General features: G+C 34.3%; 1 protein-coding gene across 2 annotated transcripts in view; it reads right to left on the bottom strand.

The window, feature by feature from the left end:
* Nucleotides 1-22,808, bottom strand: part of PIK3C3_1 (Phosphatidylinositol 3-kinase catalytic subunit type 3) — a 32,288-nt gene extending 9,480 nt beyond the window's left edge. For both annotated transcript variants that reach the window (XM_051214310.1, XM_051214309.1), the window contains exons 1-13: nt 22,749-22,808; nt 18,419-18,555; nt 18,203-18,379; nt 18,013-18,165; nt 16,366-16,513; nt 14,765-14,947; nt 13,684-13,719; nt 12,007-12,111; nt 9,173-9,268; nt 6,339-6,527; nt 3,003-3,213; nt 2,894-2,964; nt 1,153-1,350 (exon numbers count right to left, since the gene is read on the bottom strand). In XM_051214310.1, coding sequence (XP_051067467.1) covers nt 1,153-1,350; nt 2,894-2,964; nt 3,003-3,213; nt 6,339-6,527; nt 9,173-9,268; nt 12,007-12,111; nt 13,684-13,719; nt 14,765-14,947; nt 16,366-16,513; nt 18,013-18,165; nt 18,203-18,379; nt 18,419-18,534 — 1,683 coding nt within the window. In that variant the 5' untranslated portion in view covers nt 18,535-18,555; nt 22,749-22,808. The remainder of the gene's footprint in view (nt 1-1,152; nt 1,351-2,893; nt 2,965-3,002; nt 3,214-6,338; nt 6,528-9,172; nt 9,269-12,006; nt 12,112-13,683; nt 13,720-14,764; nt 14,948-16,365; nt 16,514-18,012; nt 18,166-18,202; nt 18,380-18,418; nt 18,556-22,748) is intronic.
* Nucleotides 22,809-23,484: the final 676 nt, after the last annotated feature.

Genomic DNA, 23,484 nt, shown 5'->3' on the forward strand with positions numbered 1-23,484 from the left:
TCTAATGGTGTTGATACTTGAGATGCACTTATCAAAATGTGTTTGTTATTTCCAAAGCTAATAAAATAAACGCTTCAATCAACACCGCTACTATCAGAATTATCATTCTAATCCTAACAGAAACCAGATAAATATCAAAAGCACTTACAGAGTAACAAGAAATTTGGTGTTACGAGGAAAAATGATCGGTTAAAAGTTATAGACAATAATGATCAACGCAAGCTGGAAACTGACAAGATTAATGGTCGATATTCCTTCACCAGATTGGTGTCGATAATAAAATCAAACGTTTGCTCTCAGTAACATTAAACTACTTACCATGCATACCAGTAGTGTTTCTCATTCAACTTGTAGTGTCTAGCCCTATGTCAAGCCGACATGGGTTATTTTAGCTTCCAGACAGACCAATTTACTTATTTTTCTCGAGTTACATTTCGACCTTGTTAATTATTCGCTTATAACGTAGACTGCTTTTATATGAAAATATGTGTCCATCACGTACCCTATTCATAATGTCTTCAGCTTATTTTTGCCTAACTATAAATATTGTATCAGGATTCGTCAAAACGACTCGGCATATTTCATTTCTCCACTTCGCTTCGTTTTCCCGCTTCTTATTTTTAATGTCTATCGGCATATAAGTGTAACTGAAATAAATTCATCCAACTTAATCCGAGTTAGGTTTCTTAATACCGCCGTCTCATAAACGAGGTTAGACTGGGTAATATTAGGAGTTAAATGGAAGATTTATGTTTATAGCATACTCATACGTTCATTTGGAATCTTCTCGTCTAGATTCAAACAGGAGATATAGAGATTAGGTGGGTTAGATATCGACCACTTTTGAATAATTTTGAAAAACCAGAAAGTATCTGGAAAGTAGTATTTCCGGATACCAGTCAAATACAGAAACATTAAGGTTCCTAATTCATAAGTCTTGATTTCATAACCGGAAACCAGTAAATGCTACAATGAAACCTCACTGCACTATTTCAAGCTACTTATTGTCTGTTAATGATGTGCAGTCGTGCAGTCCAGTTACGTCTTAATTTCAAGTATCCCTAAAGTTATAAATTCAACAGAACAATGTGTTTAAAAAAAGTGACAACAACAATATCAAGACTGTACATCCACCAAATGGTAAAAACTCACAGCATCAAAAGCATGTAAAAGTCTATTCAAAACATGTTTATACATCTTTTGAGTGTCGGGTGGATTTACTCTATCCCGTTCCCAGAAATCATCTTCACCATCATTACTGTTTGCTTCTAATCGTAAAAACCAATACAAGTAATTTGCAATACGAAAATTTAATTGAGCACGTCTTATAAGGAAACTGGCTAAATCTTCCTATAAAAGAAAATATATATTTGGAGAAAAAAGTTTTGTAACTAGTCCGATGGCTTGTTTAAAATTATATGTGCACTTGTGAACATTAAACTCTATGACTCAACGGTATTGTGCTCGTGACAATATCTAAAGATTCTGAGATCATTCTACTCAAAGTCTGTTTGTTTTATCCAATTTCAATGACTTCCATATTTCAGATCATTGCATCAGTAACTGAAATCAACTCGTGATTTTAATTATGACAATCCAACAGTCTTTACAAATCCTCATATACTAATAATAATTATGTGCTCACTAGTGACTATCTTCATGATCCAAATCCAGGGGTTCTAGTAAGAAGCTGTGGTTACAGGAGTTCAATCGTGTCGCGTGTGAGATAGTTATCTACTAAAGGTAATGGATGAGAGTTCTGAAATATCGTGAATTAATTGAAGTTAGATATTAACACCGTTGGATGCCAACTCAGTGGTGATCTAGAAGCTAAGCTTTGGCGCGTGAGACCAAGGGCTCTAGGTCCGACTCCCGAATGCAAAGTTGTGGATTAACACTGCTGGGGAGTCCCATACTGCGACAACACCATTATTTAATGCTTCCAGGTTTTCAATGGTTGCCTAGCTAAGATTAATTCGTGATTTAAACTATGAGAATTCTTCAATCTCCACAAATCCATTATACTAACATATTTATAATAATAAGTTAAACTAAAATATATTTTGTAAATAAACAATGCTACATAGTACACTTTATAAGCTTCAAACCTCGAGACTATAACTTCGTTTCTCTTTCCTGGAAGATACTAGGATTTTCTCAAATTACGGTATCGAGACTAAATGGTTTAAAATTGGTTGGTATTATATACATAGACGGTTCCGTTGTTAAATGTGACTGAAGATGAGATTTACTTGGTATCATTTAGATATTCATATAGATCACTCATTTTAGTGGTTTAAAGACTTTCAACATTTTATATAACTTAGATCACTTGATCGTTTGCTGTCAGATCACAGTTAAATAAAAACTCATTTCGAAACCCAAAGTCTCTTTAACTAAGAATAACAATGTAATTTGTTTATTGACAATCAAACTCTGGTATTTAATCATAATAACTGTGACCACTTGGTGGTGGTTGGTTATATGAATTAAAAGCTAACGAAGTCAATTGGCTTAAAGACAAAGACATTCATGAATAAATAAAAAAGTCGACAAAGTACACAGCTTTCTTAGTCAATTAATATATAATTATGAGCACTGGACATTTCGGGGAAGAGAGAGAGCAATGTATAGAAAAAATTCATCGCCTGATACCTTGTTAGTTTTATCTTAGTGGAAGGGGTAGTGAGTTAAATGGATATCCAACAAGTGATTTGCATTCGATATTACTTACATTCAACAAGGTGAATACTGAAGCTGGTACAAGGGTACGATCCCTTGATACAACAAATACGATTCATATTATTATGTAAAAAATAACCCAATGAAAAAGTAAATGAAATTATTAGATACTAAAAATCAAAATGCACAAATATAAACAGAGTTAACTTACTTTCCATTCCTTTTTTAAATCAGAATGCCATCCAATTAATTCTTCACGACTGCGTTCAATATTTTGCAATGCTGTTGATGAATGAAATAAAAACAGGATGATGACTTACCACCACCTCGTCCAGTACGAAAAGATGATGGCATTTTACGATTTGATGTCAAATTTGTAGATTTCACCTCTTGAGAATTACCTTCTTTTGTAACATCTGAAACATTACGTTTAGAAGTTCGATCATTTCTTTTAGGTTGGACTGAAAATATATCATGCCAATTTTCATAGCGCAATGCTTGTACAAGTTGATATAAGTATAAAATAAGTTCCTAAATGGATAGATGGAAGTTCATATTATTGTTTTTACATTCAGGAAAAAACACTACAAAACAATTATGAAATACAGATTCGTAAACCGAGGTTTGATGCCCGTTTGTTGAGTGAAGGTTATCTTCAACGAAGTACATGAAGAAAGATTTTATTCTTCTAACCAGTGTTCGGAAGACATCAAGTTCACTACAACTAAGTACCAGGAACACAAAAAACATTGCATATACCGTTTAAGGAGACCTAACACCTGATGACGGATTACTTTAAAAAAAATGAAGAACTATGGTCTGCAATGTATACAAAAACCCAAAAAAGATATAAACATAGATATAAGAATAAATCCTAATTGTCAATCAATGTAGTGTGTTTGATGCTATTTCTTTTGTGTAGTATGAACCAGTGGCCTTCGGGCTCATTTTTGACTCTTTAGGTAAGTGAAATCAACTCTTGAAGTTAGGATAGTTCTTTAAGTAAGCTAAAATTTCTAAGGAATGTTTAGTTCTAGCAACAATAAAAGCCTTCTTCTATGTTTCAAACCAGTATTAGAATTGGACAATGTTGATTTTACTCAATAACAATGAACTTGAAAAAGACCTGTTGCTTTGATATAGAGACCACATTGTTTAAATTAAAAAGTTATGACGTGTAACAATGTCACAGTAACAGACGTAATATATATAACAAGACTAGACCTCCTAACTTGGAAAGTTTGCAATTTGATAAAGGCTGTAAAAAAACATTTGATCCATAGTTTATATATCTCTAATTATTAACTTCCATCGAGTTCAATCATCCTGTAGAGTGAGAATGATAAAAGTATACCAAGGTGACAGTCTTGAGTAAACCAATCAAAATTAAGAGAGCACCTCATAGAGTTTTGCGAGAAGTTGAAAGTGAAAAACAAGATAGCTTAAATGTTATCAATGATCGAGTGAAAATAGGCAATATTTTGTTTCTGAAATGCTTGAAATTGATAAAAAGGAATATCTCCTATGCAATCAAACAGTGATATTTAATGTAATAAGACGAAGATTATCAGAACTATGTGATATATTAGCGCAATACATTTCAAACAATCTGATCACACATAAACTTGTTAAGAACATTTAGATATAAATAGTATATGTATGATCAGATTGTTTAAAATGTATTGCGCTAGTATGTCACATAGTTCTGATAATCTTCGTCTTCTTATTACATTATCGAAATTTATCAAAGGGACTAATTGCTTTGAAGTGACATTTAAGCCAAATTACAAGAAATACCTGCTCTGAAGCAGATTCAGTTAATATACTTCAAGTGACTTAATGCATAGTCAAGAGTGTTTGTGCATCTACATAGTAAACTTCTGACTAAATATCAACCATAAGTTTTCTAGGTTTGTAAAGGAAAAGTTTACAAAGCATTATTGCACTTATAGCGCAAACTCACAACATTAGCCCGACATATAAAATGTGACTTAATCTACTTTCCTTAATATGAAGAATAATTCAACATGTAATGGTCAGTTATTCATATCAAAACTACTATTCCACTGTAATTTTATTAATTATTTTTACAAATAAACATAATTCCCTAATTGGCTGATAAGTCGCTCAAGATCTTCAGTATAATAAACTTTTACTTTAAGATCTAATAAACAAGTTACATACCCATTGATTTGAAAATAAAATCTAGTAGAAAAAGCCTTAGACTAGTTTTCCGATCTCTCGAACTTAATAAGCTGAACCAGTTAGCGGTTCATCGAGTAAGTATCTTAGCTACTGCTTTCTTGTTAAACTCTTATTTATGTTTTCGCTTATTAAACTACAGGGACAAAACGGTTAATATCATTAATAATAAAAATATAGTGATATTTCAGTGGGTAGAAATTTGGACGTCTCGTAACTTGATTCAAGCCAATTCTTCAGAGTGAATGAATAAACGATTAGATTAAATATTTAGTTCAATATAAATCAAAATAGGTCTGGTTATGTCAGTGTCCATTGAATCATCGGTCAATGTGATTCCGTGTGAGACGCATCACCGGGTATGTTTGTGAATATGCTGATGGATACGAAGAATGTACAATTTGTAATGTGGAGGCGTAGAATTGAAATTTGTGTGTTCATTATGTGAAAAATGATTGGAGTCAAATGCGATCGGTGAATAAATGATTCAAGTTCCTTCCTATTTAAGTTTGAGAAATTGAGCACTGTATGAAACGTCTGCCACTCGCCTTTCTTTTTTTGTTGAAAAACTTTGAATTGCTTTGATATTTTTAAAGCAATTAGTCCCTTTTATAAATTTCGATAGAACAATGAGAAGACGGACTTGATCTGAAAAATATGATGTATTTGCGCTATACATTTCGAACAAACTGGTCACACATATACTTGTCAAGGCATTTTTATATGAAAATAATAAAAGTCAAACAAATAGAAGTTCAATTAAAAATAACTAAGGGGAGAGAAAGGATAAGAAATTGTCGCGTTATCCTAGGCCATAGAATGACTTAAGGATTACCAAGGTAAATTCAAGGTTACGACAAATTGTTTTTGTACACATAAGGGGGGTTTAAATGTACGAATAGCCAAGGCTTCAATAAACTTAAGAATTCGTCCTTGATAATTTCTATACAACGTTCTAAATGCTGCATTAATGTCAATTTTGTGCCCCGTCTCAATCATATGTTTCGCTATCGATGAACTTGGTTTTCTACCTCCTACATTGATCGGACCATTTGACACATGATATTTTTGTTAACGATCTGGTTGTTAGTAAATATAGCATTTACTTCTATTACCCATATAACTAGTAAATTTCTCCAGTAAACTAAGCTAAATTCAGAATTAAAGACGAATAAGTAGCAACTACAGTAATCTATTCAGATTACATGGGGACACCTTGAAGAGCTTGAAGGAATATCTATTAATAATGGCAAGACGAACATAGCTTATAGTGACAAAATCAGCATTTACTAACATTCAAGCAAACCGAACTGAAAGATTCAACAACAGAACCCTCTATCTACAACAAGTCATCAACACTCTGTAACATTGCTAAATAAATAATTACAGTTCTAATACGAATATTTGAATGATAAAGAAGTCTTCAACAGTTTAAAGAAACAATAGTTACATACCTCATCACTGGCAGCTTCCAAACGATGTACAGCAAATCTTCTACCGGCAGGATGAAGAAATTGACGAGTGAACAGTTCTAGGACATGTTCAGGCGCTATTTTTGGCCATTGTTTTAACAATTCAACAGCTTGATTCACTTGTTCTGTATATTCCCAACGGACAGATAAAATGAATTTCGCTAAAGAAGTCTGTAGAAGATATAAAAAGGATAAACAGTCCGACTGGTTTGAGTAGGGCTAGTGCACAGAGAATCCTAATGCAAAATTTTAATCTAACTCTCTCTCCTAATATATTTAAGTATACCCTTGCTAAATATCATCTGACCATATTTGTATATTATGGTTTCCAACCCTACTTACAGTTCGTTCCACTGGTATTCTTTATATAATAACTCTTCTCTTTAATGAGTAATTGACATCATTTTTAACTGCGTTTCTATTGCATCTGTGACTTACTTTATGATTGGTTGTTCTGATATTTTACAAATGACCAAGACTAATGAAGCTTAGCCATTTAATCTCTAACTGAACCTTCAGTTGTCAGCAACCAACACGCCAGGACAATCAACTAAGACAACTAGTACATTTCCTTTTTTTAAACCAAGTGATAGAGATAACACTCATTGCAAAATATTATATCTATTTGATTTTAAGTGCAAATATTCTCAAACTTTTAGTTAACGTATTCAGAGAATTCTGTTTTATCGGCATTCTTGTATGGCACGATTATGGCCTTGCAATAAACGACAACTCTCTAAAGACTAAATATGGATGAATAAATTCGAATACAACATTGGGCAATATTGTATACCTTTTTTTAGCAAGATTCGATCACTGCACTTTTCAATCGAAAGGAATTTAAAGCGAAATTCAAAATCAGAATTTAATATAATTTCTCATAATATTTTGATTTTCACAAGTATGTCTAAAGAGATTAACACGTAAACTGTTAAACCAATTGCTACCTTCTTATTTGAATTGTATTATGACACGAATATAAAAATATAGAAACGTTTAGTTAGTAAACTAAATACCAGTATCTGAAGTTAGAAATTTTAAAAATCGGGTTTTTATCCAGTTTCAATGGTAAAACAATACGACAACCGCCCTTTCAAACATTAGGACCATCTGATTTTCAACTGTACAAATATAGGAGTAAACATTCCCATTTTAGATTTGTTTTCACTGATCAATTATGAATGCTAATCGAATCCATCCATAGGATTTTATGAAGTTCTTATCTACTTTATTTAAATACAAATATTATTACAAAGCGGAACCAGAATAAATATGCCCCACAACAATAAGATGAGGCTGCGAAGAGATTCAAAAATGAAGGTGAGTGGCATAAAACAAACAAAAGTCAAATAAAAAATAAACGAGAGCAGTAAACAATGGGAGAAGCAGTTCAGTTAAGAAACATATAACAAGAAAGGATTCTTTCAGATACAGAATTTCCATCTATAAGACTCCAATTAAGGAGTCGTGAAGGACCGACAGATTCCAATCCAGCGGTTTTTTTCATACCACGATACCATGTCATACACTGACAACTACACCTCTTTTTCCAATCAGTTTCTGCGTCAGTAAATAATACAAGATGTGGAACTGATTGAGACGATATTTGTAGTACATATCCAAGTCACTGAAGTCAGTGTTTCATGATTGGCACCAGATGAATTACTGTCACTGTGCAAGAACACACACTGACGAATCTCTAAATCACTAACATGATGTTGCCGTTGGATGTCAGTAATCCTTCGGAGACAACGGTGATTAAACACAGAGAGTCATCTAACATTCTCAAATTGAAGAAGTCAGGTCTCAAAAGTATAGAGCAAAACTCCGCTCACCAACGCGTTGTAGATCCAACATTTTACAGCCAGACTAACATCACGAAAGCGCCAAAGATGGCCCACATTTGCATAAGCCACTCTGGCTTTCACCATACGTGAATTGGTCTCATCACTCACGTCACCACCAGCACTTACGCATTTACCCAGATACAAGAACTTCCCGACTGGTCCTATCTGTTAAGTACCTAGGTTGAGTACAGACTCAGGGTTATCCTAGTCTTGTAGAAGTACTTTACACTTAGGAGGTTAAAAACACATGCCATACCTACCAACACTGATTCTCAATTGATTAAGCGCGAAATGCATGGCTTGGGTAGTATCGCACAGTAAAACAAAATCATCCGCAAATTCAAGGACAAAAACACTTCCTCCTGACAAAAGATCTATATTACCAATACCTGTTTCCAGCTGCAAGTTCTTAAAAATTACTGTGCTACTAATTATTGGAAAAATTACTCAAAATTACTACGGTAATTTGTATATTTTCCTCCTACTTCATACTTTGAAGGATCGAAGGGTAATTACATTGGGATTCATACGCCTATTATATGATGGGTAAAGATAATAGCTGTAATAGATTATTTCAACCACTAATCAACTATTTTTAAGAAAAAAACGTTTCCGATTAAAGATAAATTCCAGTAATCAATTATTGCAAAACATTTATGAAATATATATTTTCGAGTAATTACAATTTACATTAACGATAAATTTGTCGTAATACTGCATCATTCCCCAGTCAGAAAATTTATGATATTGAATAAAGCAATTATTATCATGATCACTCTTGAATATGCCGATTTGAATTGCAGCATTGATCCAGTAATCTACAGAGCTGAGTCATTGCTTCCTAGTTTACAGTAAGCATTTGATTTAACATTCGTTTACATGACCCAGCTTCAAGCATAGAGTAAGGTCTAAAATCCAACACTTAAAATGTAAAATGTTTTATTAAAAATAGGTAACAATAAATCTTACTTCAGGGAATTTATCAGCTAAATAAAATCGATACTTCCAGATAAGATCCCCATCTGATTCGGATATATTTAATCCTGGTGGTAAATCAAGAACAAGCTTAATGAATGAAAGAAAAATTAATTAAGAGGTTATAGTGATAGATCTAGTCCAGCAATTACGTGAAAACTAAATTAATTGAACTATGAACACAAATGAATTGAAGTAATTAATCGGTAACTAAAATTGGTTGATAATCAAAACGTTTGAAGTGAAGAGTATTTTAAGGTCACATCACTTAGTATCATGTTGCAAATTTCTCGTGGCATAGACTGATTTAAATTGTGAGCACTTGCGACTTTCTATCTTCCATCATCAATTTTAAAAATCTAAAGGACAAACCTTAAATGCAACGTTTATGCGTAGCAACTAAAATAAAAGAAATTGAGTTGGGATAACAACTATTGAGTATAATACATCAACGATATTATTTAAATTAGGGTGAAATAGAACGTGTTAAAAGAACCAATAAACTAAACATCGAAAGACAGTCGTGATGGCGGAAAAAAAGGAGAGATGCCTAGGGTGAAGTAGTTTCAAACCCTAGATTCAAGTATTCAAAGGGATAATTAATAAAATAGTAAGTGAAATAAGCCATCTTCAGTCAATAAACAATCTCTAACAATATTTTACAGCTTAGTATATACTAAATTATCTTTATCAATTGAGATGAAGATATAATATTGTTATTATTATTTAACAGTAGTAGAATTTCCATCTAAACACTAAAAGCACGAAGTTTAGAGAAGAGGTCTCTTTTCCGAGAATTTATTATCACACAAGTTGAAATCATGAGCCAACCGAAGCTAGACCACCATGGAAAACCTGGAAGCACTGGATGGCCGTTTCGTCCTAGTATGGGACTCCTCAGCAGTGCGCATCCACGAACCCGCCCACCGCGGGATTCGAACCCAGGACCTACTGGCTTCGCGCGCGAGCACTTAACAACTGGACCACTGAGCCGGCATCCAACGGTGTTAATGTCTAACTTCAACCAATCCACGAAGTTGCGCCACCGTACACCATTGTCTTCAATGAGCTCCTATCTCACAACAGACCTGGTTGAACTCCACTGGTAACGGCTTCTCACTAGAACTCCAGGAGTGTCTCCTGAAGTCAGTCACTAGTGAGCAGGTGATTATTATTATCAGAATGGGTTTTGTGGAGAAGTCGTTACCAGTGGAGTTCAACCAGGTCTGTTGTGAGATAGGAACTCATTGAAGACAATGGTGTACGGTGGCGCAACTTCGTGGATTGGTTGAAGTTAGACATTAACACCGTTGGATGCCGGCTCAGTGGTCCAATTGTTAAGTGCTCGCGCGCGAAGCCAGTAGGTCCTGGGTTCGAATCCCGCGGTGGGCGGGTTCGTGGATGCGCACTGCTGAGGAGTCCCATACTAGGACGAAACGGCCATCCAGTGCTCCCAGGTTTTCCATGGTGGTCTAGCTTCGGTTGGCTCATGATTTCAGCTTGTGAAATTTCTAAAAATCTCCACAAAACCCATTCTGATAATTTATTATTACGCTGTACAATCCACAGCTATAAAAAGAATGTTCTATGCAGCAAATCTGAGACTAATGTTCACAAACAGAAATTTATTTTCAGTATTCGTAAACGATAAGCTCTCTTAGTCTAGTCGTCTCTACGTGGATCTGTCAGTTCGCCTGCTCTTGTAGAGTAAGGTACATAGGCAGTAGTCAGAGCTTGTTTTCAACTCAGATACGAGAACATGTTCCAGTATGGTTTTACAAAGGTGAGGGGAAAACTTTCAATTCTATTCTAAAACATGTAATTCATTCTAACCATTCCACTGATTCACAGGTTGACTTTAAGGTTGTTTATAGAATTCACCAAAATCTACTAGGATTTCTTCGTATTCAGCCCCTAGAAAAGGGAAAAGCTTTCATCATCCATGAGATGAAGTGTGTATATACAAAAGTACGTCTTATTGTTGTCTTTACCATGAACTTCAACTGTTATTTTTACTTTATTTTCATTTTATTGATTTCATATTTGAAAATCTCTCTCTTTCCTTAATTATTTCTTGTATCCCCACGATTTTACTCATAACTGTTTCTGATATCACTTCATCTCATTTAACCCCTCTAAGACCCTTGATTATTATGACAAGAAAACATTTTAATTATTTTATTCTATTCACATTATAAATAAATGTTAACGTATTCATTCTATACGGGTTTTTATTTGCACATAGACATTCTTTTATTGTTATTATTTACACTATAGAATCTAGTTTTACAATCATTATGTTTATTCATTATTCACATGTCTTTACTAAATTAATACTTTTAAAAAAAAATCTCACATACTGTACAGCTTGATAATAAATTCGTTGAGAAGAGATCTCTTTGCTGAACTTCGTGTTTTAAATAATATTTAGTAAATTCTATACATGTCAATATTATTAGAGATTTACGAAACAAAATATTCTTACAATTAATTATGATTTACTAAAATCACTCAACACCAAGAACGATCTTATTAAATCGTAAATTGTGATACCGCTTAATCTACTTACATTAGAGAAGCTGAGAAGTATCTATATTATGTGTATTCTAAAGTCTAGTACATAAATAGTAGCCTGATTTATTAGCAATTATTTAAGACTGAAAACTTGACAGATTTGAATTAATTACTTGCATCGCTTACTACAACCTCTACAACAAAAATGAAAAACAAATTTAATCAAGCATTTAACCGTTGATACTCATGCTATGTTAATCAAGAAATACAATAAGAAGTGATAAACAAATAAATAATAAGATGAATAAACTGACTTTCAATCTATCTAATATGTCTTTATTAGGTTTACGTGCACGATCCACGTCAGCTGTACGAGCATTACGTGTCATTTTAAAATACTTTTCATCTACTGGATTCCACTAGAGGAAAAAAAAGTGAAAATTGTTTCTGACATAATTAACAATAATTCACAACAAATGATAAAACATAATATAAATAACACATAAAAGAATGAAAATAATCATATGTCAGTGTTTTCATAAAATATTAGTCCAAGTAATCTCATATTTTGTATGGAATCAAGGAGTATTAAAAGTCTAATAAGGCCCTATCAGATAAAATAATTCCCAGTCATACAGTCTCAGTCACATCATAAGATCGGTTGGCTAAGGGATGCACTAAACTGTCAAGTTAATTAGACTAAGTACCTAGTTAAAACACTAACTGCTAACTGACCACTAAGTTATTTCAATGACTTAGCCAGTTCTTAAATTATTCACAAGCTGAGTTTTTCAAGAATTGCGTTCACTACGTCGGATCATTTAATCACAAAGCTCTGATTGAATTTCTAGGCAATATCACTAATACAAACCTAATAAATGAATTGATGTCCTAGTATTTCTCTACAAATAATTAACAGATTATTCGGTTGATAAGATATAAGATTGCTTGTAACGAGTAATTGTGATATCACTGTTTCGACATACTATTTAATTACCATTTTTCAAAGGTATACCCCTAACTTCTTATTTGATTATCATTCTTCTAATCGACAGATAAATTGAGTTTATTTAAATTTATTTAGAATTGCACTGAACGCTACTCGCAACGTTGCTTGCAAGTAGTATATCACGGAACATGGTCTCGAAGTTGTCGGACGGAATGAAGAGTTTCAGGACAGAGAAAGCATGACGTTGGAAGACCAGACGAGAAGAATGTTCAGAATTCAAAACATACTAAAAGACGTGAATGGACGATCCAAGGTAATGTGTAGGCATTATGTAAATGCTTTGTAATTTCTCCCAATAAGTATAGATTCTTTCAGCCTATGGTCATTTTTCACATTAGATGCTGAATGGCTTAGACGTTTAGCTTTAGGAGACTCTCCAGTCTATTTTGCATTGCTTCTATTTACAATTTGCAGTGACATTTCAGTGTCCATAATCACCTATGCGCTGTAATATGACCGAAAATATCTTGCGACGTTTATTGTTAATGCAAATTTATGTAAACAGGGAGGCTACTCTGTCTGTTACTTTTGCTTAGAGTTGTAGATGACATTCAGTTTTCTCAATAAGTATTTCAGTTAGGACACCGGATAGGTCTGTGACAGAAAATTGTCACGAAAATTAAGGAAATACATATGAGCAACATAAGTATAAGACAAAGTGTAGTTCCGATTAGTATGAATAGTAGTAGAAATGGTACCTTCCATAAAAATTTAAAGTGGTCGGCTACCATTCACTTAGGAAATACAGGCAGCTTATCATTTCAGTATTTACCACGAAGCTAGTAAGATAAACAACTGATCAGCTTCTGTGAATAACGAACCAACAATTAGTCCATGTCCAAGGCTGTAAGTCACATTTATTTCACGAAAAAAAAAACTTGTTTAACAATTATTTTTTATGAATGATGTGATTTTATCATAAAGCCATGATTAATTAACAAAAGTGTCTTGAATGAAGAAATATAAACAGACAACAACTCACTCGATCAGCTCGTAATTCTGACTGTTCAGGTAGAAACTACAGAAGAAAAGAATGAAACAGCTATGACAATGCGAAAGAAAATTCTTCGGGATACAAGGTCATAATAACTGATTCCAATATTATGTAGCTACGTGTTACAATGGTTTAACTAATTTTGGAAAAAAATACATAAAATTATTGCAGTGTAGTGTAGTATGGGCTTTACAACTTAGAACACAAATCTAGTGGACAAAATGGAATTATTCGAATAATTTGACGAAAATCTGATGATCTGCGTATGTCTTGCAATTAGCATATATATGTTAACGCTCCATCTCTATTCTATTTTAACAATTAACCAGATAGCAGAATATGAAATAGTTTATTTTTACTAATTATATGAATGTAATCCAGTTGTTTATCGAAAGTAGGCAACATTAGAAAACTACATAAACCTAATTCCTTCAAAATAATAATATTTTGTGATGGATTTATGTAAGGGTATTGATCAAAGTAGATTACGTTATGGAATTTCACTAACAGTCGATAGGGATATCATAAGACATAAGGGAGAAATTGTTATCATTGAAACATTCACAAATTTTATTATTATAAAATTTGAATGAATTTTTATTCTATATTTGTTGAATGATACTTGTGGTTTATTCCACTTTTTTTCAGATTTTTCTCATTATACAAGATAACAGCTAAGCAAGTCATGCAGCGATTTTGATTCGCAAGACTGCACATTTAATTAGTTTATGAAAATATTAAGCTCGTAACCATAGAAATAACAATGAACAAATATGTGAGAGTCTAAAATGTTGTGGAATACATATGGCATTCACTACCCGATATTATAATCATTTACAGAACTATTAATTACTTTTGGGGTTTATGGTATTTTATGTAAAGCAGGCATGTAAGCTATGAATCGATATTTAGACGCCAAATCCTTTGACGACTGAGCCAGAACATTTTCAGTGAAGATGTAATCACCTTTTCAGATCATTCCACATAACGAATACCTTAGACGTCTCTTCCTTGATTTGTTTTAACAATTTTATTTACATAAAATTTTAAAAACACAGTAAAAACTTACTGGACGCTGAAATATTACAGGCATATACACAGATGGATAGCTTCGTGAAAACTCAAATTTTACACTAAGGAATAAACGTCCACTAGCTCGTTTCGCCTCATCAACCGCATGTTCCACATCTGGCATACAATGTCGATCTAATGGTGTTTCTAACAATTCATTACGAAGGTGTTTACGATTCGTCTAATAGAATAGTATGTGTAAAGAAAACCATTAGAAATGTACATAAACACTTACGAGGAAGAGATCAATTAGGATTGAAATCATTTTCTTCGAACTTCCGTCAAAACTTTCAATAACCTTTTTTTTGTTCAATACCCTAGTAAACACCAATGAAAACTGATTGTCTGATTATAAATATCTGAATGATTTTCTGTGTAGCAGTGATCGTAATTTATGCAACAATATAAGCGATGTTATCGAATTCATTAGAAGCAAAGCCACTGATGATAGTGAAGCAGATTTAGCTATAGTTTGGAGAGGTCTCTTAGTGGTTAAAGCGTCTAACATTCAAACACTAAGTCTCAAGTCCTAACCTTGCTCCAATTACTTCTATTTGGCAACTATGTAGTATCACTAGCTTTTACACAGAGTGCGAGTCAAAGCCGAGGAAACTGATCTGTACCTGATAAACAATTTAAATATATTAGTGATTAGTTTTCCCCACTTACTATTCGTACTATCTTATATGTTCCTTTCATTTACAGTGTTTTTATAATCCTTCTTCGTGCTCACATCTTCTAAAACTTAAGTCACGGATAAATAATAAATGGGATGCAAAATAATGACGACATATGTGTCCGTGTATCCATTGGAAACAGACTGATGAAACTACCCAGGTTTCTAAGCCTCAATAAGCGAAGGATTCAAATCATTGATTGAAAACCGACCACCTATAGTGAAGGACCATAGCATAATAATTAAGTAAATCTGCGACTGAAAATCTGGGCCTTAGAGTTTGTAATAAGTATACTACCCTACTCCCTACTCCAAACATACGTGACGCATAAAATTCTAAACAAACTTAAACACTCATCAGATCGACTAAGAAAAAATCAACAAAAATGATCAAAACTTTGGAATACAAAAGAAAATGATCTTCTTTCTGAAATGTCCTTATCAAAATCAAATTAAGCTAAAGAGCAACGAAAACTTTGGAAGCCAAAAAGCCCTTGAATACTAACAGAAATTGTTTAGCTATAGAGTACCACTTGCGGTTTAGACAACTGAATATTTATCACTAAGCCATAAGTTCAAACTCCAACTTGTTCATTCATCATTCACCAAGTACATGCTTGTGTACATGGCTTTGAGCTACACTTGGTGTGTGAGAGTTAGCAATGCTACCATATTGTTTAAACCACGGAAGCCAGAGTGGGGTTCGAAACCGTGATTTATTAGTCGGAAGCCAAGTGTTTTCACAACTGTCAGCGTTCTCCAAACCCTCATTCAATCTATTTCAAACCAAGAAGTCAGGTAACACTATCAAATCTCATTGCATCCAATAAAACAGAATAAGAAAGTACTTATAGATACTTTGTTTTTATTGTCATAGTAAAAGATGAGAAAACTCAATAAAAAATGTCACTTTTATCACAAACCTTAAGGATTTGGTTCATGGTATCCATATTCGAAGGTTTTGAGTCAAAAGTAGGTTTCCTTACTAATTTTTCAACATCCTCTAGTCGATAAACACCTAACGGTTCCAAAGGATGTAATTCAAGTTCGTAAATTCCTTGTCGAAATACTCTGAAAATTATTTAAATGTTATATATATATATATATATATATATATATATATATATATTCATTTGTTTTTGTGAAGTTTTCCAAGTAAACGATATAAAGTATGGCTATATAACAGCACTTATGATTCTTATGTTAGATATCTAATTTAGAAAAATCTACAATACTGGTAGGTTATGAGGCATATTTACTAGATATCATAACTAGATAGTAGAACGGTCGGTTGATTAAAGGAAAACAACTACATCTTGCTTCCATTACTTCGGTTTGGGCAGCTGGGTACTATTAATGATCTTCACACAAATTGTGTCTTGAAGTCGTATACACAAGTATGTAATTGATAACTAGGTTATATCTAATTAGCCAATTAATTAACAATTAAATCAGAATAGTGGGATTAAAATCTCTCACTTGTGAAATCAGATATCAACGTCTAAAAAATTAAAACATATCTAAACACAACCGATTGCATGGATATATAAAGAGTGATTTCTGATATAGGAATCGGTGTTATGGTTGAAGTGTTGACGGACCATACAGTAAGTGTTCGCATTATCGGTCGAGAAAGAAGTATAATTATTGGGACTGTTTTGCATAATGACCACCGAGGAGATACAAACACCCAAGTCGATAGTGAGGGATACCTTTAGCACTCAATTTTCGAATTCCTTGTTTTGGTGATTAGATTGGATCCACCGAACAAGTAGTATTAAGACTGAGATCAATAACTTAGTCACAGTGCAATAATCCTTACTCACCTTAATCATAAAAACTTGATCAAATTTACAATCGTACAGCGAACTAATATGACAGACTGATTTTATTTATTTGAGCACATAAAAATTGGTAAAAAGGAGCACCAAATACATATGAGTTACACAATAACAATGAGGTTGTGAAGAGATAGAATGTAAAGTGCGCATAATAAAAATAACGAACAGAAGTTAGTGTATGAGAACGAAGTAATAATAATTGTGGGAGAAACAGTTCGGTTAAGAAAAATATAACCAGAAATTCTTTCAGTTAAAGAAGCTACTTTCACTTTTATGAAGAAAACAAGAGAAAGTTACAGCAGGATCGCCAGTGGCTTCTATTCTGAGCCATGTCTCATAACGCCTCAAGCCGCTTTGTTGCTCCATCTCTAGGAGCCCAACTAGGGAGTCGTGCAAGATGAACAGAAGTCAGTCATGTACAGCTTTCTTTCATACCACGACACCTTGTCATACACTGACCACCTCTCCACTTTTTCCAACCAGTCGTCAAATAATGCACGACGTGGGATTTTCTGGGACGACATTCTTAAGACATGTCCAACCCACCAAAATCAGTGTTACAAGTTGGCGTTTCAATATAGTGACACCGAACGTTTACATTACAAACATGATGTTGCAGTTCAGTCATACCAGAGTCAGACACGGGTACAAAAATAGTAAGATTTGCTTATATATTTTAGTCCACATAATACGGTGATTGTAGGTAAATGGTAGTTGCTATTAACTTACTTTTTAGAATTGTATAATTTCATGTTTGCACCAGCTATCAACTGTTCATGCATACCTTTTTTATCCGTATACGTAGATGACAGGACAAAACAAATTCCATTATAGTCGTACAAGGCATTATATGGTAAGGGTAAATCAAAGGCTTCATTAAATCTAGAAAACAAATCTACACTTGTATCGTTTGTCATACAATTGTCTGTCAAGATTAACTTGTGCTTGAGACCAATTTGTAATAAAGGAATTTGATAGGAAAGGGATATCACGTGTGATACAATAATTAATTCGTAATTCACCATAACATGCGAGTGGTGTATATTCACCCTTGATGACTTTATACCGTTCAGGATCGAATCCAGTGATGCTCATTCTATAAATCGTTTGATTAATGACAGAAGGGTTAGTTTACATCTTAATACATGGATAAATAAGAGCTTGTTGTCGATCGTCTGTAGAAGCTGACCCAGATGTTGCCGTCGCTACCACATTACATGAAGGATAATAACCCAATGATAGTGATCCCATAGGACGTGGGACACTAAAAATCTGAAATTATAGTTAATAATCATTAGTGTGCACAAAGAACTAAAGTAATTTGTTTATAAAAGTGAGTAACAATTCATGATTTAAATTTTCGAATAAATTATGTTTGGGTAGTATTATAAATCAAAGTGCAACAATGAAAATTATAACCGAACTCGATGTGTATTGATAAACCTTTATAGAATCCTTAAGTTTGCACAGTCCAACTTATTGAATTAGTAATTGATCACAAAAAAACTCGAAATTACGAGTTTTGTGTTAAAATAAGTGTTATTAAGTTTTACTGTCTATTTCGTAATACGACTTTGATAAAACAATACATGCAACCAAAATCGAAGTATGAAACCATCGTGAGCGCGACAAACAGAACCCTGAAACTTCCAAATGAAGTAGTTAGGAGAATTGGGGAAGAATCCTATTATTTTTACCTTACAATAGGGCATTTAATGCAACCATGAAGAGTCTGCTAACCTCCGAGATTTATTGCAGAAGTATGGTCACATTTTCTGAAGGATTTGGTTGCTACTAAAACACAGAATACAAAACGAAAACCCATTTTCATAGAGTGAAGCACGTATGTCGAAACAGGTTATGTAACTAGGATTTTCTGCCCTTTTCCTCAGAACCCTCTAACCTGTTTTATTTTGCTGTTAGTTTAGAAATGAACTCATGAACATTCAACATTTTTAATCACCATTTATAAATGAATATCTTATGTTTTCATTCATCAAGAATATACAAACTATGAGGACACATTTAAAACATAAACCACACGATACGCCTAAATGGTTTAAAGGTTAAACGCTCGCCGCGACGGTCCTGAGTCTGATCCCATTTTGGATGGCGGTGCGAACTGTTGTGGAGTCCCGTGCTAGATGAAACAGTTGTCTAGTACTTCCTGACTTTTAGTGATGCGAACTGGGAAAGATAAAATTCCTAACGTCTATGAATTCGCTTAGGTGGTGGAAAAGTGAGTCACTGAAAATCTATGGTGTAACAATTGCAACTTCAAATGAAGGGAGTGACAAGTTTCACGCAGTGTCAACTCAGTTTTAATTGCACTTTTCGAACCAAAACCCACACATTATACTTTAGCTGTAGGCATCTTAGTCGAAGTTTATTCATTTTTCTTGCACAAATGTTTACATTTTGATTTTTATAACTTTTTAAGGTCTAGTTTTCATATAAATGACTCCGACAAACCCCCAATGTGATAAGGGTGTTTGCTACCTTTTGATTGAAAATTGATGATCTAATAACTGCAACAAGTGAGATCATAAAATGTTTATTGGCCTAACCTCCTGCTGCCTTTAGACTGAGTAGCAGGCATCGACCTCTCTAGATGTGCAAAGTGTGCTGCTCTACAGAATTCCTCGTGATACAGGAAGCTATAGAGCTGTTGAACATCAGGTGGAAAATTCCTAAGGAAAAAGTGAACACAGAACAGCTAATGAATGTCTGTGATGCTATGTCACCGTTGACCCATTTTCGGAACTTTATAAGACTACTAAGGCGAAACAGCAAATCCCAACTCAATGATGCACGATGGACTTGAAGGAATAAAAATGAATGCCGGGAAACATGTCATAATACTAGTGACATAAGTAGGGAGCATAAGTTAGGGGTCCCTGATACCAAACTGCAAGCTCACAGAAACCCACACTGAAATTTGACCAGAACGAGTAGAAGACTATTCAGAGAAACCCCAACTACATTGAAATTGATGTGCTATCCTGTAAAGTGGTGATCAAAGATGTGGCTCAACCATCTATCTCCATACCGATCAACAAAGATGAAAATAGTTCAAACAAAGTAAATAAGGAGCTTACTCGGCTCTAACAGGTTATTTGTCAACCATAAACTGGACGTTTTTAATACTCTAAAGACGTTTAAGCTACAAAAAACTAAAAGGGGATTAAGTGTATAAGGACTACTCATAAAACATCCCTTCATACAAATTTTATTCTGTTACTTTATTATAATTTATATTATAAGCCCTTTACATTACACCTGGTTAGTTGAGAACATTAATTGTAAATTAAACTGGGTTTCCTTTTAAAAAAACTTAAGTCAACACGCTAGATAATAATCAAGGACATATGAAGTTATATGCTATGCTTTTGATTTTTTTTGCTCTTGTAGATTCTGAAATGAATCCAATAAATGGACTCGAATTACGTAACTGTATGATTGATTTCATCCCAATGTCAAATCACATCTACCTACCAAGAAAATACTAAACCCTAACACTTGATCTATTGCCTGTCCTCAATGAGAACCGAAAGATTGTCAGTCAGTCAGTCAGCTACAATGTAGGACCAGGCACATATGCATCGGTCCAAGCTGCCACACCTCGTTAGCACAACAAGACGAACACCGGATTTATATAAGCAGTTAACTCAATGGTGTAATGTATGAAGGAAAGCTTTTGTGTACGCATATAGTACAGAAAGAAAGGATTACTTCATAGAAAGAAAGATATGGAGCGATTTTAATCTCATAGTTTAAGGGAAGACAGAGTGTATACACCGATGCCATTGTGATCGATTCTGAGCCATGTCACCAAGAGTCTCCAACCATTGGTTACGATAGTCATGCAGACCCCAACCGAGTAGACTGCATCTACCACCATGGCTCAGATCAGAAGCTAGTGTCTTCAAGCACTGATGCCACGTTTTGGTTTGGCCGCCCCTAACTTTTTTACAACCATCCCCTACACTAGTCATCATTGCGCGTCGTGGTAATCGGTGTTCGGGCATACGTAAAACGTGGCCTAACTATCTCAGTCGGTGAAGATTCACAACCTCATCGACTGATTTACCGTCAATTCCTAATGCCCTGTGTCTAACCTTACTGTTACTTTGCCGGTGATCCCAGCAGACACGAGCAATATTTCTAAGATATCTGTGGTCGAACAGAAAGATACCTTGAATATAATGAATATATATGAATGATGCAACAATAGGACTGGACACCAGCATTAATGCTAAGGATGCTTCCTTAGACTTAATTCCCTCTTAAAAATAAAATGCAAAATACAGCCAATGAACTACAGACTTAAACACTAACATCAGCGACCTCTTCTAACACTCAGATTCCTTAATAACCAAGCTACTCTTGCGGACAATAGGTGTCGAAGTTCATATACTTATTATAACAGGACAAATAGTGAATTCCAGAAACCTAAAGTCGACAATTTCTTCAAAGGTAGCATTTGCTTTGATTCCCAAGCAAGAGTAACTGTAAGATGGTCAGCACAGACCTCGTACATCCAGAATAGTGTAGGAATAAACTCCAGTCTCGTTCGCAATTTCGACATTGCGTTTGGCAACTAACCGAAATGAAGCAGGAATTATTATTTATTTAATAGTTGAATTCATGAGTCAATTGGAGCTAGACCACCATGGACAACGTGGAAGCACTTGACGACCGTTGCGTCCTAGTATGAAACTCCTCAGCAGTGTGTATACACGACCCCGATTCGCGAGATTCGAATCCAGGACCTATCAGTCCCACGGGCGAGCGCTTAACCACTAGACCACTGAGCCGGTATGCAACGGTGTTATTGTCTAACTTCAAGCAATCCGCGAAGTTAGACTTCCAAGTTGGTGGTAGTACATTGAAAGTATAAATGTAAGGCCAATTTAAATCTCAGCAAGGTGACGAAAGGGTTCAGCAGTACCCAAGAACAGTTTTGTTATTAGGACTTCATTAAATCGTTGACCATGAGCTAGATTTGGCAAATAAGACTGCAGACAAGAATTATCGGCGTACGGATTACTTAAGCAACTTTTCAAATTGCTGAAGATCAAACTCAAAGTCATTCTGACAAGCGGAATGAACACGAAAATTTTTACATAACATCACCCTAATCTCCCAATTTGGGGGAAAAATTTATCCGTCTAGGGGATATAATATATATTACATCCGTGTAATACATGAGTATTTTAGATCATTCCTTGAACGCCAGAAAAGGTGAAAAAATGTCGTTTTTTACCTTCAACTACCAGAAGTTGGAACTTACAAAACAACTCAATATCAACAACTCATTGTCAGAAAAGTGATTTTCATTTATTGACACTTATAGCTATTATGCAAACCGTTAATGGCGGCTGATAAGCACACAAAATTTATTACGTTATCACAAGAAGACAAGTCAAATGCGAATAATTCACTATATAAAATTGGTTATTAACCTGGAAAGACAATATGCAACACTAAGAAACGCAAAGACTTGGAAAACCCGCCTCGCCTTCAATGTGTTGGTTAATTAGTTTGTGTTCATCCTGCAACTTTTTTTCTGTGACACTCAAGTATCCTTAAAAGTAGTTTCTGGGACTGGTGAAGTTTGTTTGGATAGAGCGTTATTGTTACTGATCACCGGATGAGAAAGACGCAATATCACTAATTTGATCGGGGTTTTCGAACCTTCTTAAATTAAGTTTTCAAAAAAGTCTCAAGTGGCCCATGTTATCAAGTGACTTGCTATATATATATATGTAGTGGTGAGTACAATCATTCAATATTCCGCAACTTATCAGGTTTAATGTTTATAAGTAACTGAAAAAGAGTTGCTCTAACCATAGGCATTAGTTTTACAGTCGAAATCTCTGTAGCCTGGTATCTGACTCCGCTTTGAACGTACAAACATGCTGTGAACATAAATCTTTCATTTATAACTCGACATATTACCTAGGACAACGCAGTTCATGTGGTTGTTGTAATCAGAAGACAAACATGGGTTGGGAGGCACTCGTTAGTCAAGACAGACATTCGGAACAAGAAATGGGAAAGAAGAAGGCAAGTGATTCAACTGTGGTATTTGTATGAACTAGTGATTCGTTTGTACTTGATTACCTGTCTATTTAGATCTCCAAATAAAATTCGTTCGTTTGTGCTCATCTAAGATAATCTGGCTTAAATTGTGCTATT

Source organism: Schistosoma haematobium, chromosome 2, assembly GCF_000699445.3.
Source record: "Schistosoma haematobium chromosome 2, whole genome shotgun sequence".
NCBI classification, from domain to species: domain Eukaryota; kingdom Metazoa; phylum Platyhelminthes; class Trematoda; order Strigeidida; family Schistosomatidae; genus Schistosoma; species Schistosoma haematobium.